The sequence below is a fragment of the Balearica regulorum genome, chromosome 15 (assembly GCF_011004875.1).
Source record: "Balearica regulorum gibbericeps isolate bBalReg1 chromosome 15, bBalReg1.pri, whole genome shotgun sequence".
Lineage (NCBI taxonomy): Eukaryota > Metazoa > Chordata > Aves > Gruiformes > Gruidae > Balearica > Balearica regulorum.
This window is the reverse complement of record NC_046198.1, coordinates 15166908-15184705: the sequence shown is the minus strand read 5'-3', so window position 1 is coordinate 15184705 and position 17798 is coordinate 15166908. Positions and strand designations below refer to the sequence as shown.

The 17798-nt window shown below is 38.4% G+C and overlaps 1 protein-coding gene and 1 non-coding gene across 12 annotated transcripts in view; both read left to right on the top strand.

The window, feature by feature from the left end:
• The window catches only part of TRRAP (transformation/transcription domain associated protein), a 96989-nt gene that overhangs the window by 1059 nt on the left and 78132 nt on the right, over positions 1-17798 (top strand). For 8 of the 11 annotated variants that reach the window (XM_075768064.1, XM_075768062.1, XM_075768059.1 and 5 more), the window contains exons 1-19: positions 53-151; positions 432-525; positions 1250-1400; positions 1752-1801; positions 3951-4061; positions 4636-4740; positions 4963-5046; positions 5764-5820; positions 6483-6608; positions 6937-7014; positions 7247-7335; positions 8238-8334; positions 8689-8827; positions 11059-11137; positions 12166-12400; positions 14297-14624; positions 14753-14850; positions 15266-15460; positions 15986-16177. In XM_075768064.1, coding sequence (XP_075624179.1) covers positions 1301-1400; positions 1752-1801; positions 3951-4061; positions 4636-4740; positions 4963-5046; positions 5764-5820; positions 6483-6608; positions 6937-7014; positions 7247-7335; positions 8238-8334; positions 8689-8827; positions 11059-11137; positions 12166-12400; positions 14297-14624; positions 14753-14850; positions 15266-15460; positions 15986-16177 — 2163 coding nt within the window. In that variant the 5' untranslated portion in view covers positions 53-151; positions 432-525; positions 1250-1300. Of the gene's footprint in view, positions 1-42; positions 152-431; positions 526-1249; positions 1401-1751; positions 1802-3950; positions 4062-4635; positions 4741-4962; positions 5047-5763; positions 5821-6482; positions 6609-6936; positions 7015-7246; positions 7336-8237; positions 8335-8688; positions 8828-11058; positions 11138-12165; positions 12401-14296; positions 14625-14752; positions 14851-15265; positions 15461-15985; positions 16178-17798 lie in introns of those variants that run through there. The other 3 variants (XM_075768055.1, XM_075768060.1, XM_075768057.1) reach the window with 3 other exon arrangements.
• On the top strand, positions 1530-1674 carry LOC142604069 (small nucleolar RNA ZL1). The gene has a single exon (XR_012837965.1). It is a non-coding gene; the product is annotated as a small nucleolar RNA ZL1 (small nucleolar RNA).

Genomic DNA, 17798 nt, shown 5'->3' with positions numbered 1-17798 from the left:
CCGCCTGCGCCCGGGGAGATGCGCGGGAGGAGGCGGTGGCCGGAACTGGGCTCGGGCGCTTCCGTTGCGCCCATGCGCTGCCGCCGGCCTCCGGGAGCAACAAAGGAGGGAGCTGGGGGGCCGGGGCTGGCCGAGCTGGGGGAGCCGCGGGGTGAGGAGCGTTGGGGGCAGCGGTGGCAGCGCCTCGGTGGGGCCCGGGCCCGGGCGGAAGCTGAAGCGGGCACGGCGGGAGGTGAGGCCCGGCCCGGCCCGGCCCGGCCTGGCGCAGCGCAGCCTGTGGGGCGTGAACCAGTGCGCGGCGGGGAGGAGGAAGGGGCTGGAGCTCCAGCAGCACGGCGCTCGGAGGCCTCGGGCTGCGGCCGGGAACCGAAAGGGCTGAGGGGCGGGAGGAAGCGTCGCTGTGGCCGTTCACGGGTTGCCCATGTTCACAGGGCGGGCGCCTCGGTGGGGATGGGGTCGGCGTGATGGCGCCCTGGCAGCGGGGAGCGACCCGGCGGCAGCTAACCCTGCGACGGGGAAGGGAAGGTAAGGTAAGGGGATGCGGGGCCCTGCGGGCAGTGCCCCGGCCCTGGGGCGGCCGCGGGGGGACCCGGGTGGGGGTGTTTGCGGGGCAGCCCCAGCTCTTGGTCGCGGCGAGCGCCGTGAAGGGCGGCTCGGCCGAAGCGGGCTGTGCGGGAGAGCTGACAGGAAAGCGCCGAGGCGAGGAGAGAGGTTCGCCGGTCTTTGCAGCTGAATTTGATCTCGGGTTTCTTTACGAGCGAGAACGGCAGCTCGTGGCGGCAGGACAGCCTCTGGCACCTGGGCAGCGGGTCGGGCTGCGGCCGGGGGTACCTGTCCGTTCGGGGCCGGCCGCGGCGCGGGCAGGGTGACAGGCGTGAGGCGCCCGGAGCGTCCCCGAGCCCGCGGCTGCGCCTGGGGGAGACGAACCGAACACGGCGTGAATGTTTGTGCTGTTGATATTCCGCTTTACAGGGACAGAAATGTGTTCGGGTTAGTGCTTAGACACTGTTTAATTTAGGGTTAAATGCGTGAGAAGCCCAGTAACCACTTGTATCTAGAAGTGTGTTCCTGTGGTATTGAGTGCGCTACATGCTAGCTGTTATATTTGTAAGCTGAGCTAAATGTGACAGTTGTGGTTTTTGGAAAAGATGTGTCCTCTTCAATAGGTCGAAAGAATGGATGTAGGTGATGCGATGTCTGCTGTTAACCAGCTGTATAAACTAAGAAATACTTAAAAAAACTTTTGTAGGTGTGTTGGTCGTGATTTTACATACTGAAAGCTGAGCCTTCCTCCTCCAAGATGGCATTCGTTTCAGCACAAGGGCCTACAGTGGTGGACCAAACCACTTTGATGAAAAAATACCTTCAGTTTGTGGCTGCTCTTACAGATGTCAATACACGTAAGATACTTTTTTCTATTGAAAGTTGCAGTTCTTCAATAGTTTGTTTCACAAACACTGCAGCATTGTTTAGAGAGTTGATAAATGTGTGTTAAATTCACTTTGAATTTCGTTTGAGTATTGATCTTTGAAGAAGCAAAGTGATGAATAATACTTGCATGAGCCAAAGTGAGCGAGCTGTGTGTGTGTGCGCAGTTGTGTGATGGTTGGTTGTGAGGATTGTGTGCCTTAAAACTGGGCGGTGATAGCTAAACTGATAAGATCTGATTGCTTCTTTGATCAATGACTCTGATGTTTTCTTTCATAATATAGTTCTACATTTAATTTTTTTGCTCGAATTTCCATTTTCAGCCGATGAAACAAAATTGAAAATGATGCAAGAAGTCAGTGAGAATTTTGAGGTAAATTAACAAAACTCACCCCCCCCAAACAAAACCCCCCAGCCTTCTGAAATGGCAGTCTTCCTGCACTTAAGAAGTGATGTTGTGTATGTTGGTTTGATTTCTGATGTTATGTGTTTAAAATACTAATATATTAGTATCTTGTGACTTATGATTTATATTCTTATAAGTCATTGTTTTTAGGCTTATATTTAGGAATTAGCTAGGTTATTGAAGAATTACAACATTTGGACTTGAAGATCTCTTTCATTCTCTAATCTTTATTCAGTAAGCATTTAAAAAAAGGTAAATTAATAGATTTTTCTTTAATTTTGTTGAATGATATAAAATCTTTCTATTTAAAGTTGTATTCTGTTTAGTTCAAATGTGTATTGTGCCCTCATGAAGCAGAGGCCCCTCTGATTCCTCTGAGTAGTTCCATAGTATAGAAGTGAGGGAGGAGTTGTCAGCTGCAGAATTCTTATGGCATAAAGTTGGGAAGGTTAGGAGCGTTTCAAAATTGGAAAGACTATAGAGGAGGTGGAGGAAGAGAAGACACAGACTTTCTTTGGAAGACCTTTGAGGTGAAGATGCAGGCTAATCTGCTCTTGATAATATTGCATTGTTGTGGTTTAACCCCAGCTGGCAACTAACCCCCCCACAGCCGTTTGCTCACCCCCCACCAGTGGGATGGGGGAGAGAACCAGAAGGGTAAAAGTGAGAAAACTCATGGGTTGAGCTAAAGACAGTTTCACAGGTAAAGCGGAAGCCATGTGCGCAGGCAAAGCAAACCAAGGAATTAATTCCCCACTTCCCATGGGCAGGCAGGTGTTCAGCCATCCCCAGGAAAGCAGGGCTCCAGCATGCGTAACGGTGACTTGGGAAGACGAATGCTGTCACTCCAAACATCCTCCCCTTCCTTATTCCTGCAGCTTTCTATGCTGAGCATGATGTCATATGGTATGGAATATCCCTTTGGTCCACTGGGGTCAGCTGTCCTGGCCATGTCCCCTCCCAACTCCTTGTGCACCCCCAGTTACTCGCTGGTGGGGTGGGGTGAGGAGCGAAAAAGGCTTCAACTCTGTGTAAGCACTGCTCAGCAATTAGGAACACACCCCTGTGTTATCAGCGCTGTTTCCAGCACGAATCCAAACCAGAGCCCCATACCAGCTACTATGGAGAAAATTAACTCTACCTCAGTCAAAACCAGCATGTGCACTTAAAATGTCTTTGTGCCCTTATGATACCTGTCTGCTTTCTTGAAAGCCCTTGAGATAAAAAAACAACTTTGTTTGCATAGTGCCTAGTGTAATACGAATTATGGTTGCGTGTAACGAAATCTAATTGTGAAGTAGGGAATAGTAGTGGAAATCTGTAAAAGGAGATGGCTTTATAAGACTTCTATGTTATTCAAGAAATAATGTGAATAAACTCCTGAAATACCTATATAGATTTTTCAAAAAAATGCTGAGTTCTTATTTGTACCTTTATTAACTGACTAGTATGCTTCCGTATCACAGATACTTCAGAGAGTTGCCTAACAGCACATGCATAAACTACAGCTGAGTTTCCAAATAAACCTCAGAGTGGCCAAGTTAGATTTTTTTTTTTAAGGTAGATCCAGCAGTCACAGATGGAGGAAGCTTGCTCATCTAATATTTCTTCTAACTTCACAAGTGGTCAGTAGTGCAGGATCATTTTCACAGTGAAAAGTAATGCTCAGTTTGGGTGATATATGCATGTACACATATTTTCAGAAATAACTAAAATCTCAATTTAGCAGTGGCTGAAAAGTCACTGGCATCCTAGAGCAATGAAATGTGAGTGTGCTTGTCAATCTTTGTTGTTCAAGAACATCTAGTGCGGTTTTCTTCCCCATTTAAAATAGCTGTATTGTGCCAATTTTATTTTCTAGGTGAGGTGACAGTGTTAAAATAGAAAAAAAATCATACTGAAATCTGGGATTGGAGGAAAGAAATTTATTTGTATTCACTTCTGTGTGTTTCACTAATAGTGCTCTGTAGCGTGCAGATGATTAATCTCTGAATCTATTAAAAAGTTGCTGAAAATGTTTAAGAGTGACTTTGAATGGAACTTAATGTCATCTGTGTAATGTCTATTATACGTTTCCCCATTTTTTGGTGTTTTTTGGTTTTTTGTTGTTAATTAGAATGTGACATCATCCCCTCAATATTCTACGTTCCTGGAACACATCATCCCTAGGTTTCTCACCTTTCTACAGGATGGAGAAGTTCAGTTTCTGCAGGAGAAGCCAGCACAGGTAAACTCTGCGGAGCATCTCTTAACTTTTTGCAATGTGTGCAGCAAACGACTTGTTCAGTGAAATACTTGATTAACCTAGTAAACTGATTTATGCACAGGCTTTCTTGTTAAAAATAGGTCTGTCATTTGGAGCGAAATTGAAAAAGTCCAGTTTCTAAATAAGTTACTTATAAACTTTGTAAATCTGGACTTCCATGAAAAATGAGGATAAACTAGGTGCAACAGAATTGACTTTCTCACTGAAATACGACACGTTAGAAGTTACTAACTTTACTGTGGAATTAAAGGCAAAAGTTGAATTTATGTCATTAAATACTTAACATGGAGTTCCTTAAAGTCCGATAACTTGCATTTTTCAACTGTGAATTTGTTAAATTTGCCTTATTCACATATGTGGGTAGTAGGAAGTATTATGTGTTGGTATATAAACATATGTCTACATGAAATAAAAAGGCTTTTTTTCTTTTTAAGCATGCAGAAGTATTAAGCTGAAAAGGTGTTGCAACAAATTATTGTTTCTTGTGGGCTTTTAAAAAGTTCTATCATATCTTTATTTTTTCTTTTTTTTACAGCAACTTCGAAAGCTAGTGCTTGAAATAATCCACAGAATACCAACAAATGAACATCTGCGTCTTCATACCAAAAATATCCTGTCTGTGATGTTTAGATTTCTAGAGGTATTTTTTTTTTTTCTTCTTAAAATTTTAGCCATGCTCTAAGGCTGCAAGGTAAAGTTATATCAAAGGAAAGGCATCTTGCTCATGCAAATTCATATTGATGGGGCACTTGGACGTTGGTGAGATGAGTATAATTTTATAGGGTTTTGAAGTACTTACGGAGTAGTTGAAGACCGCAACAGTAGGCTCACTAAAGAGTCTCTCTTTTTTTTTTTTTTTCAGACGGAGAATGAAGAAAATGTACTGATTTGCTTAAGAATAATTATTGAATTGCACAAACAGTTCCGACCAGCAATCACTCAAGAAGTAAGTAATAAATCTTGCTATATGGTATGGAACTTACTATTATGCTCTTCAGAATTGTTATTTTGTTCAAGTGGGTTTGTTTGGTTTTTTTGTTTTTTTCCTGCTGTCCTTTTATGTTGGCTGACTTGTTGTGGTAACCATATATTTAATTTTTTTTTACCTTAAAGTAATTTTTAAGAGAGGATTGCATAGTGCTAGCACACCTGGGAAAAACCAAACTGTTAAAGCCTAGTTGGTTTTGCTTTAAGTATTCATGGGCCATATGGTTAGACTAAGAAATAAAATTCCCACTGAATGGAAGAGAATTGGTGCCTTTTTAGTTTGTGAAAGGAAAATCTGGGAAAAGGAATATTATGATTGGTTTTTTTTTCCCCACCCCCTTGTTTCTGTCCTGTGACTCATGAAGGAGTACTTGAAGTTTGCATTTTTATTTTATTCTTTCTTTCCTTGATTTTCTCCTCTGAAGACTTAGTTGGTTTACAGTAATTATTTCTAATAATACCGTATTGGAACTATGTTGAGATGATAGGTAAATCGGATTCTTTCCAAGTGCATTTCTAATTAATACTGGCAGAACAGAAGGAAATAGGAGAACGCTTTCAGATTCTTCATAAATATCATGAAAAATACACTCTACTGGTGACTACAGAGATTCTAAAATTATGATTTTTTTTTTTTTTTTTTTCCTTTATGGTAAACTGACTTTTTCCTTCCTAGATACATCATTTTTTGGACTTTGTGAAACAGATTTACAAGGAACTTCCAAAAGTAGTGGTAAGCTTTCCGTTTCTTAAATTGCCCTTGCTATAGTCAGAATACTAGTTTTTATTTCTAATTCTATCTCTAAAAGATACTGACATAATTACTTTTGTATCTAGTGATACAAAGTAAATATAGTTTTAATAAAAATATTTAACAAGAATACATCTGAAAACAGAGAAATTTAAATTTTGAATTAGAAAAGCTTCTGTTTCTAGCACAGTATTACTTGTATGAGATAAATGAGTTACACTTTTGTTACAAAGCACTAATCAGTTGACTACAGTGATACCCGTGCAGCCAAATGCGGTTTCATTTTTGGGAAGGGTGAGGTGATGTACTTTCCAGCAGCTAGAGTTCTTTAGTGTGCTTGATCTCTGTGGAGGCCGTTGCCTGCTCTTCCTACCTGATACAGAGTACCTGGCTGGATGTTTTTCTTTAGCCGGAGAGCTGCCTTGGCTGGGGATGCTTTTCCACTTCTTGCTGTAGTAGGAGTGAAAGATGGCAGGATATGTCTGTAGTCCTAGTAGATCCTGCAGTGTAAATGTCGTGCAGAGAAGGAAAAACTGTCTGCAATAAGTTGTGGGGAAAAATTATATGGAGGAATTCTAATGAGAAGAATGACGTTTTGACTGTTACTGGCATTATTATATTTTTCTTCTGCTCTTTGCTTGTAGAATCGGTATTTTGAGAATCCTCAGGTGATTCCAGAAAACACTGTTCCTACTCCTGAAATGGTTGGCATGATTACAACAATCGTGGTGAAAGTAAACCCTGAACGAGAAGATAGTGAAACGAGAACAGTGAGTATTCTAACTGCTATTTTACTATGAGGCTCTCTGTATCACAGTACCCCAAATCAAAGGGCAGGTAATGGTAATAGGCTTTGGTTTTGCTTGTTGTTCGTATCACAATTTATTTGTAGAAGGTGATTGAAACTTTTCAGATATTTTCTATGCACCACAGGATTTTTATTTCATATAATACCAAATGGTTTTGTGCTTTTAAAATGTTATTATCACTAAATATAGTGCTATTAAAATGAGCAGTTTCTTTAAAAATGTATTTCAGATACTGTTTTGAATTAATAATTAAACTGTTAATAAAACATGTATTCTTTCTTTCTTTCAGCATTCTATAATTCCCAGAGGATCTCTATCTCTAAAGGTCTTGGCTGAGCTACCTATTATTGTTGTTCTAATGTATCAGGTTAGTATACTCCATTATTTTGCATGTAAATACTTTTTATTACTGAATGGCTTGTGTAACTTCTGCTGGCTAACATATTAATAAAAATGAGTGTAATGTATTTTTGAGATTAAAATATGGTCTAAAAATAAGCCGCTTAGTTTTCTTCACTTTTTCTGATTAGTTCTCAAGTAAGTTGACTATGAGTGTGACTTGTGCATTTCTCTAATAATACTTTATTTATTTTTTTAAGCTCTACAAACTGAACATTCATAACGTAGTAGCTGAATTTGTGCCCTTGATTATGAACACTATTATAATACAAGTTTCTGCTCAAGCGAGGTAAGAGCATTTTAGCAGTATTTTGATGATATTTGGAATAAACTGCTTAAGCCTGCCATTCAGTATTGCCCAAAATATTTTTGTCTTATATCCTCTGATTTCTTGCTTCCAGTCTTACTGCTTTTAATCTGAAAAGTAGCAAGGATTATTTGACTTGAAATTGTCAAAATTCTGTAGGTGAAGTAATTGGCGTATCTGAATATTTCCATTATATGTCACTGATAAAATCCATGGTTGTACAGTAGATCCCAATTTATTATTTGATAATGCATTTTTTTAAAGTTTCTGACAGAAATCTGCATTACCACAGGTAGTCTGTGATGGAGACTGCCTTATCCAGGACACTTGCTAAAGTTTAATCTTTAGTGATACACTTTTGCTCTTCCAAGTTACAGCTCGAGTGAAGCCTTGTGATGTTGTGATACGGGAACTGCTTTTCCTGCTTAGGAGGGATGTTTCTAGGGAGCAGGCTGTGGTGCTGAGCAGGGCAGCAGAGCAAGATCTCTGTCTTTACCTGTCTGCCCAGATGGTCTGAATCAGTGGTTGAAGCTTGAGAGACACAGACAAGTCTGTGGGAGGAAATATTGCTTGGAGAGAAAAATTGCTCCAGTTAGGGGAACGGAGCCAAATGTTTGGTGCTAATGTATTGGCTTGGCTTTCTGCAGAAAGATGAAAATTGTATGGCTGCCTCAGGGCTGCGCGTTTGTGCTTAGAGCATAAGGTGCTGGGAACTTGAATGGCAAAGAGCTTATTGCAAATGGGCTTTCCCATGATGGTGTTATTCCCTTATAAAGCCAGAACCTCACTACAAGATGATGTAATTTGAAATTTCTGTGAATTTTCTGAACGAAGGTATTAAAAAGGAGGAACAAAATCGTAACCACTCTTCAATTTAATTTCAGGCAACATAAACTTTATAACAAGGAATTGTATGCTGATTTTATCGCTGCTCAAATTAAAACGTTGTCTTTTTTGGCTTACATCATAAGAATTTATCAGGTAGGTTGCATTTTTGTTACTCGTAGTGCAAGAGATCTGTAGTGACTGCGGCAGGGAAATGATCAGCAGGACTGCAGTGCATCGGGGACTGGAGAGAAGAGTGTGTGTAGCAAATCTGAAGATGGGGCTGTACTCGGTTGTCCTTTCAGGAGTGTTCTCGTGCGAGTGCAAAGTAAAAATGTGCTGTTTACCTCGCCCTAGGCGTTTATGGAATGGCTATTGTGTTTTATTTTTACAAGTAGACTTCTTAAAGAGAAACAGTTGAGTTTTAATTAACTATTGTTTTGCAAAGGTAAAATAAAGCTTTGAAATAGAATGTCATAATAATTGTATTCATGTTAATTTTTGTCATAGGAATTAGTGGCTAAATATTCTCAGCAAATGGTAAAAGGAATGTTGCAGTTGCTCTCCAACTGTCCAGCTGAAACGGCGCACCTCCGGAAGGAGCTTCTGATTGCTGCTAAGCACATCTTGACAACAGACTTGAGGAGCCGTATGTAGTACTTTTAAAAAATGTATCTATAAACTGGAAAGATTTCAGCTATTTCTGTGTATTTAAAAGGCGTATGGCTTACTATTTGTTTTGGACTATTACGTACTTCTGATTATTTTGGGAGTGCGTGTGATTTTTGTTTTGCCTTTTTTCTTTTTCCTTAAAAAAAAAAAAAGTCACCTGAGTAAGATGGTATACTGAACAAGTGGCTTCTAGCTGTCCGCATATCTGTTGTTCCAAGTAATTACCATTTGATGACAAACATTTGTGTTGGTTTGTAATTGTGCCTACAATTGTATGGATACTTTAACATACTGATCTGTTAACCTGAGTGGAAGTAGTTCTGTCAAAACCTGGTACCATATGTTTGATTCAGCTCATAGTATTTGCCTGTAGCGTAGGAAAGCCATTTTTGGTCTGCCTGAATTAACTAGACTTGGTGAATATGTTCTAATTTGGCAGAATCGCAGAAATGGAGATCAGTGTGCTTTGTAAAATACTAACTTCTATCTTTTCATCTTTACCATGTATTGCCCTTTGTTTTCCTTCTGCTAACAACAATTATGGGGCAGTGTGGTGTCTTGAAGGTATTGTTAGCTTGCCAGAAAAAATAGCATCCATCTTAGTTCTGGAATTTGGTAATGTGGTCACGTGGAAAGCTGTTTCTTTGGCCGGTTTTCTAAAGGAATTAGCTTAATTGTTCTGTGTTTCTCTACCTCTCCTTAATAACTTCTGAACTTGACCAGTTTCAACAAAATTCAGTGGAGGAGCAAGATCTTAAAGATAAGATTTTCTGCATCCTTTGTGAACTTCAGTGTTTGGGTAGTGGAGAGTACCCCAGTTAGTGTCCCCATGGGAGGGATGAACAGCAGGGTGAGCGTAGCAATTCATTGCCCTTGGTCAATGGGCTGACATTTTAGCCTACACACTGCCAATGCATCCCTCCAGCCCTGCTCTGGGCTACCTGGCAGCCTCCAAGGGCATGCAGAGGAGGAAATGCTTAGAAACGTTAAGGAGAAGAGGGAACTTGGTGTCAGAGGAGGAATAAAGAGTGTGAGGAAGAGAAGTGGGATATAAAGTACGTGGACATCTGTAGAAGATGAGGTTTTGGTCATTCTGCTGGTGCAGCTCAATTTACTTGGAAAAATGAGTGTTGAAGGAAGTGTTTGATGTTTGTGGGTCTTGCCATTGGCATTATTTTTCTCATTGAAATAACTTTTCAAACTGAGTCTTCTGTGTTGATTGAGAGTTGGCGAATAATGCCAAATATCTTACTGTGATGCATTTTGTCTGTGTGGAGCTTTGTTTCTGATTCCTAAAAGAGAGGGTAGGGGTGAAACTGTTATCACTGTAAAGATGGCCCCTGTCTAAGAATACTTCATATCGGCAAAATGTGATATGCACATAACTGTTAGATAGAGGTTTTCAAACCTGGCTTAGAAAATAGAATTTAAATCAAATTTAGAAACTTACCTATTTTCATCCCTATTAAGCCATTTCTTTTGAGAATTTAAACTGACGTGTATGTCCATTTCAAAAAGCTGGAATGGTTTATATGGCATTTCTGAAATTCTAATGACTGAATATTGTGAACGTTTCTTAATTTCAATGTAAAATATTCTTATGTTATGAAGTTTAACAATGTGAGAGTTCAATCAGTCATCCAGTGTAAACAATTTATTATTGCTTGCTTTGCTTTAATTTCTCTTACTGGTTCACATTAAGAGTAATAGCACAACACAGGAATATAATGTTAAATGTGTTCAATACACAAAATTTCATTACTGCTTTTCAATTTACATTTTCCTTTGCTTTTTTTCATTGTCAGGATTTGTGTCTTAATCGCTTTGTTTGGCTAACACTAGTTAGCTAAGACTAATTCCTCTTTCCAGAGTGGTTTGATGATCAAAGTCAGTTCCTTTCCAACCATCTTTTTGACTTGGCTTTTTGTCTTTCCAGCTGTAACTGTTTTTGTCGTATCAATGCTGTGGCTTTGACTGTGTACTGTAGTGTTACTCAAAGGGCAAGTGTCAGTGGACTTCATGGTGGCAAGAGGTTAAGTGGAAGTTTCCTTGTACGTGACACTGCCTTTTATAAATTTCAGGAATAAATTTTATAATAAAACCGTTTTCTGACTTAAGATAGTTAAGCATTAAACCACTTTATTTCCTTCACCAATCATTTTGTATAGCTTTTTCTTTTCTGTCTTTTTCTTTTTTTTTAACTTACAGAATTTATTCCATGTATGGACAAGCTATTTGATGAATCTATACTGATTGGCTCTGGATACACTGCCCGAGAGACACTGAGGTATGACAGAAAGTTTGGAATAGCTATCTGAGTGCCTACCAGGGCTGGTTTCTTTCAAGGTTTATTAGTATTTACAACAATGTCTGTATAGGGTCCTAAATCTTTGCTTTAAATAGCTGATTTTATTAGCTTCTAGTGTTGGAAAGGCTTCTGCTGGTCTAAAGAGTGGTTGTTGTTTAACACTTTGACACAGCATAGTAGCGTGAATGTAGGGCAAAATGAGATAAACAGCTGAATGAAAGTTACTTCCTTTTTTTGAATTGCAGAGCATAACCAAAACAGTGGTCATAGTGAAATCATCTCAGTATCTTCCCAGTATTTCATGAAACAGCCTAAATCTTGCGACAAGTGTAAAATCTGAATGAGATTAAACTGTTTTGTCAATAAGTACCTTAAAACTTACTCATTTACAATTGAAGAAAATAAACGAGGACAATACTTACTTCTTTGTGTCTTCAGTAGTCTGCTGCTTTTGCTGACAAAATATGTCGACTAGGAGAATTATTTCCTTTTGTGTAAGGATCAAGTGGACCTTATTGACAACATGTTCTAGATTTAGAAGTATTTGTTCTACTAGATGCTTAAACCTGGTATTTGAAAAGAAATGATTTCTAAATTTTAATAATTTTCATGACTACTTTTGAAATCATGAATTATCAATGATTAATTGTGAAACAGACTACCAACACTGCTTAAAATGTGGCTTAAAACATGCTAATTTGCTTTTAACTGTATTAGATGAAAATGTGTGCTGGGAAAGTTCAGTGGGGGGGGGGGAAGAAAGACCAGAGAGGTAATTGTAGTGTTGTGGGACAGATTAATGCATCTTTGGTTAGATTGTACAGGCTATAATTTGCTTGTGTAATTGAAAAAGCCTTGTGAACTCTGGATTTGCATATAAAAATAGAAAATTTAGATTTAAAAATCTTGGAAACAGCTCTAGGCAGTAACTAGTGGTTAAGTCCAATTAACGACTTAATTTTAATTGTCCTCAATGTGTTTTCTTCATTTCTTGTTTTTACTGATAGACCGCTTGCATATAGTACACTGGCAGACCTGGTACATCATGTCCGTCAGCATTTACCACTCAATGATCTCTCCCTTGCTGTCCAGTTATTTGCCAAGAACATTGATGATGAGTCGCTGCCCAGCAGTATCCAGACAATGTCTTGCAAGCTTCTGCTAAATTTGGTAGACTGTATCCGGTCTAAAAGTGAACAGGAAAATGGAAATGGTAGAGATATTCTTATGAGAATGCTGGAGGTATTAATTTGTTTAAAGCATTCGATAATCAGTTGACTGTCCTATTTTATAATACGTTGTCACTCACATTTTACTTTGTCCTTTCTTCAGAAATGAGAATATGTAGAAACAAGCTGCATACTGTATTTCATTGTAATACTTCAGAGAAGGGCTTCTTAAAATGCTGTGCAGCTGCGGTAATATTTCAAGTACAGTGGAGATGCTTTGCCAACTCGGCTCAGTCATTCAGTGACTTGTTTCAAAGCAGGAAACTGGATGTCTGATGCTGAGGGTAGCTTAACTGTTGTTGTTTGTTTGATGGGTTTTTTTTGGGGTGTGTGGGGTTTTTTTAAATTTTAGTTGTAATCTCCTTTTTTCCCCTCTTAAGGGTATGTAAGAATGGTATTTTTTAACGCCTTCTCGTTATGAGTGGGTATGTGGGGTTTTTCATGGTGGTGGGTTTTTTGTTTTTGTTTTTTAAGTTCTGAAAGAGGATTATCTCGCAGGTCATTGGCATAGCCCAGTACAATCTGTAAAGTGTGAAATATTCACATTTTCAAGATCTACTGATCATTTTTAAGGATCCTCTTTATATAGAGGATTTTTTGAGGGCTTTTTTTTTTTTGTCATCCGTGGGGTAGTACAAGTGAAACACTACCTGCTTGCTGTGGCCAAGTTGTTAATGGAAAAGGTTGCCTAGTGTTTCTCTTGCCACAACATGAAGATGCACTCAGTTGTAGAATAAAACATTCATAGGGTAAATATGGGCTTAATAATCTCATTTTGAGAGCATGTCTTGAAATCTAAATCAAAGTGGTGTTAACACTTTAAGATAACAGAGGAAGCTGTATGGCTCTTGTTTTGGAAAGGGAGATCTAGGAAGTCTGGATGTAGTGGATCCCCTCCATCTTTGACTCTTCTCTGTCACTGACAGACTGTCATGGTTCTGAGTGCACCAGGGAAGAGATTTAGTCATTATTTTAGTCATCTCCAGATTATTTGGCATTACCCCTTAAAATTTCCCCCCCCCCCCCCCCCCCTTAATGTAGCAGCAGTTTAGGGAATGGCTTTCATTCTAAATTCAAAATACAAGTGACATGCGAGTGAAAAATCTTGATGGGATGCATTCTAATGGGTGCTTTATTTCAGATTTCTCAAACTGAAGTAACTTTCTAGTAGGGTTTGTCTTCCAAATAAGCTTCTACTTTTTAAAAAAATCTGTAATGTAGCACAGTTGTCTGGTCATTTGTTTATCAAATTAAAATTTGTAATAATATGCGAATTTAGAGAAGATACATCTAGGGAAGAAGGGAGTGTACAGAACTGTGGTGGTAGTGGGGAAATACCTGAGCAAGCCATGTAGACTTTAAAATCTGGAAAGTACAGAGAACTTTAAACTGAAACCTTGTGTTTAGTATCAGCCAAGAGGCGGAAATGTTGGGGGCCACTGTTCTGCAGGATTGATTATTACTTTCTAAATCTGATATGCTGCGTAAAAGAAAAACTTAAATCTATAATGTATACTTCTGACATGCATTATATAAACATCTGAAAAATTTGAGCTTTTTATGCTTAATAGTAAATATTTATAGACTGAAATAATAAGTCTTATTTTAAGAAATAAAATCAAATAGCTTTTCATTTAAAATTCAGTAGAATTGTAGAGATCTCAGCTTTTTAGTTGATTTTACTAGTTTTCAGCAAATATTTTTACTTTCAGAACTTGTTAAAAATAAGCAAACTACTTTGATACCCTTAAAAATGTTTGCTGTCATTTCAATGACTTCAGAAATAACTTAGTTGTAAGTTTTATTTGTAAGTCTTATTCAATTTAGAATGATTTTTGAAGACGAAACTTACTATCTTTTTTCTTCCCCCTCCCTGCTCTTTCATTTGCCTTTCCTCTTTGTGCCTTAGGTTTTTGTTCTGAAATTTCACACTATAGCACGATACCAGCTTTCTGTAATTTTTAAAAAATGCAAGCCACAGTCTGAACTTGGGGCTGTTGAAGCCGCATTACCTGGAGTACCGACAGCAGCAAATGCAGCGCCTGTTCCTGTTCCGTCCCCTGCCCCAGCCACTCCAGTGGCCCCTGCACCAGTACCTGTATTTGAAAAACAAGGGGAGAAAGAAAAAGAAGATAAACAAACATTTCAGGTCACAGATTGCCGAAGCTTAGTCAAAACTTTGGTCTGTGGTGTCAAGACAATCACGTGGGGCATAACATCATGCAAAGCTCCTGGTGGTAAAACTGCATAATATTTAATTATATTTATATTTATCTTTTGGAAATCTACAATTAAAACTCTCTAGCATGGAAGGAAATAGTATTTTAAATGGTTAACTACTGTCTTATTCTTTATCTTCTTTCAGAAGCACAATTCATTCCCAATAAGCAGTTGCAACCTAAGGAGACTCAAATCTATATAAAATTGGTAAAATATGCAATGCAAGCTTTAGATATTTATCAGGTATGTAACCTGGCTGCATAGCACTTTTATTTATTAAATCTTTTCTTCAAATAGTTTAACTATCAGTGGAAGCATGGACATGGCTATGTTTAATCTTCTGTAGTTGCACAAAGTACTGATGAGATGTAAATGTACATGATTTGGAATGAAGTAACTTTACAAATATGCTACGATATCTCCTGCTGTTGTCTTTTTCCACTCCCGACTTCATGGTTTTAAAATCTGTGCTGAAAACACTCTATTTTAATATTTTTATTGTCACTGTTGGCCATTGTGCCCAACTTCTAGTTGCATGGGGCTTGCATGTGTAATCTGTGAAACCTCAGGTTTTTTTTTCTAAAGGTACTTTAAGAGTAGTGGGGGAAAAGTTGCTCAAATTCTGTAACCAATACGTGTATTTTCTAAATTGCCTTAGGTCCAAATAGCAGGAAATGGACAGACATATGTTCGAGTAGCAAACTGTCAGACAGTGAGAATGAAAGAGGAAAAGGAAGTTCTGGAGCATTTTGCTGGCGTGTTCACAATGATGAACCCTTTAACTTTTAAAGAAATCTTTCAAACTACTGTTCCTTACATGGTGGAGAGAATCTCAAAAAACTATGCTCTTCAGGTATTATGTTTTTGTTTATTTTTTTCAACTGATAATAAACAGCCTGTAGAAAATAGCTTATGCCCTGAAGTACATCAGGCTGAAGCGGAATTATAAATAATAAAGTTGAAATTAGCATGCAAGATTTGAATCAGTCTATAAAACTACTTTGTAAAGATGGATTTTCAAAAGCTTTCCAGACTGAGTGATGCAATGCAAACATGAGCACTTCAGTTTAGGAGATATGAATGGACTTTATTCTTGAAAAGTATTGAGCATTATGGAGTTCTTGTTTTGTTCAGGCTGTTGTGTTAATGTTCTGACCTACTGTTTTACAGAACACAAGTCCTGTAATTAAAATTAAACTTTAAACTTGAGTACTTAAGTTATATGCATGGCTGTTTTCCACTGAGGATAACCTGAATCGCTTGGGTAGCAGTGGAGATGGGAAAGAAATTTGTCTTTTGTTTTTTGTTTAAATGGGTAGTGCTTTTATCCCTCTGTTCTTTTCTTCAACAGTAACTCCTTTGTGGTTTCCTCTTACAGATTGTTGCCAATTCCTTCTTGGCAAACCCTACTACCTCTGCCCTCTTTGCAACGATTTTGGTTGAGTATCTTCTGGATCGGCTGCCAGAAATGGGCTCTAACGTGGAGCTCTCCAATCTGTATCTCAAGCTGTTCAAGTTAGTCTTTGGCTCGGTTTCATTATTTGCAGCTGAAAATGAACAAATGCTGAAGGTAAAGGTCGTTTGTGTTAAAAACAAAATCTGTTTTGACTCTTAATGCATTCTTTGGATGTCTGAAGAAACGTGGAGTTTTACGCTGTCTGACGTTTGATCGTCTTTTCACGTTTGAATCACTATTAGTGATACATCTCCATTTTTTTCCAAATGCCACGTACACTGCCTTATTTCTAAGAGATGCTTTCTGTGAATGTTTGCTTCGTATTTGAAACTCTAAAGTGATGTCCTAATTCTGAGAGTAAATGACTGATACGTGCTTGTGGCCTGATTAGGTTTGCCATAAACCCGTGTAACTTTGTGGTCAGGATATGCTCTCTTGTTGCATATTTTTTCCCCTTTGTTTTCATTTTAATTTAAGACTTTTGCTTAGACTGCAATCACTTTTTTAGTGGTGGTGAATGTTGTTGTCCATTCGTGTCCTATTCAATGCCTCTTGAGTTAGACGTTTCTGTGCTCTTGAGAAGTCTGGATTAAGGAATGTTATTTTTTTTTTTTTTCTATCCACAACATATTGTCTATGTATTCCAAGGATCTGTTTTATGTTGATGAGATCATTTCATTATTCAGTCAGTTTAGAAATACTGAGCTTGAGGCAGGAGTGTGCTTTCCTCATAAAAGTAACAGCTGCCCATATCCAGAAAAAACATTAAGATGTTAATTGAATGCTGCACCTTCTCTCATGATTTCTCTCCATTTCTTTTCCTTCTACCTTAGAATAAACAAAATTTGTGATAGAGATAACTGTGATAGTGGTTTCTGTGCTTAGTGATTTGTTACAACAGGATTAGTTCAGTTTTCTGGGTAGAACAGAGTAGGGCCTACTACTTTTCCAGATTCTTTGAAAGATAAAAGTAATTTGAAGAAATATTCATATAATATTGCTTAAATTCTTCTAATTTGTCATCAGAATCAAGGCCATTTGGATTTTATAAGCTGGAGATCCAATTTAAAGAGTGTGATTTTACTACCTTCGCAGTTTCACGCTTCTGTTACTTTTTTTTTGTTTCAGCAGGATTGATGATATGGGCCTTGGGTAGACAATTTACTTGAACGATGAAGGCTATTTTCAGCATTTGCATAGCAATGCAGAAAGCTTTTAAATGTTAATCCAGAATTGTGTCACTGTTTGTCCCTGATCTATGAGAATCCTTGTATTTATCAACTATTTGTAATGGTCCTTCCAAATTGTTAATGTCCTTTGCTCTGGAAAGGCCACCGGTTCCATGATCTTTTTTGTTTTACTTGTAAAAGTTTGCTTTGAAAGTGAAACTTTAGCATTCACAAAAATTAAGAATTAGTGATGAAGTTAGATCAGGTGTAAATGAATCTTGTGAAATGTCTTCTCTCGTCATTCTGACACTTCTGATTTCTGCTACACATTCCTAGGTTCTGTGGAGCAAGCATTTTTCATTGTGTCAGATTTGCAGTTTTTGGGGTTTTTTGTTTTGTTTTTAATACAGTTACTGCTTGGAGTAGCAAGCAGACTCAATCATTAGGCAAATATGAAAACAGGGCTTAATTAAAGAATGCTCTGGGTTCTTGATACTATTCAAATACAGACTGACTTTTTAACAATTCTTCAACAGCGGTATAAAATTAGCATGGTATCGGAGTAC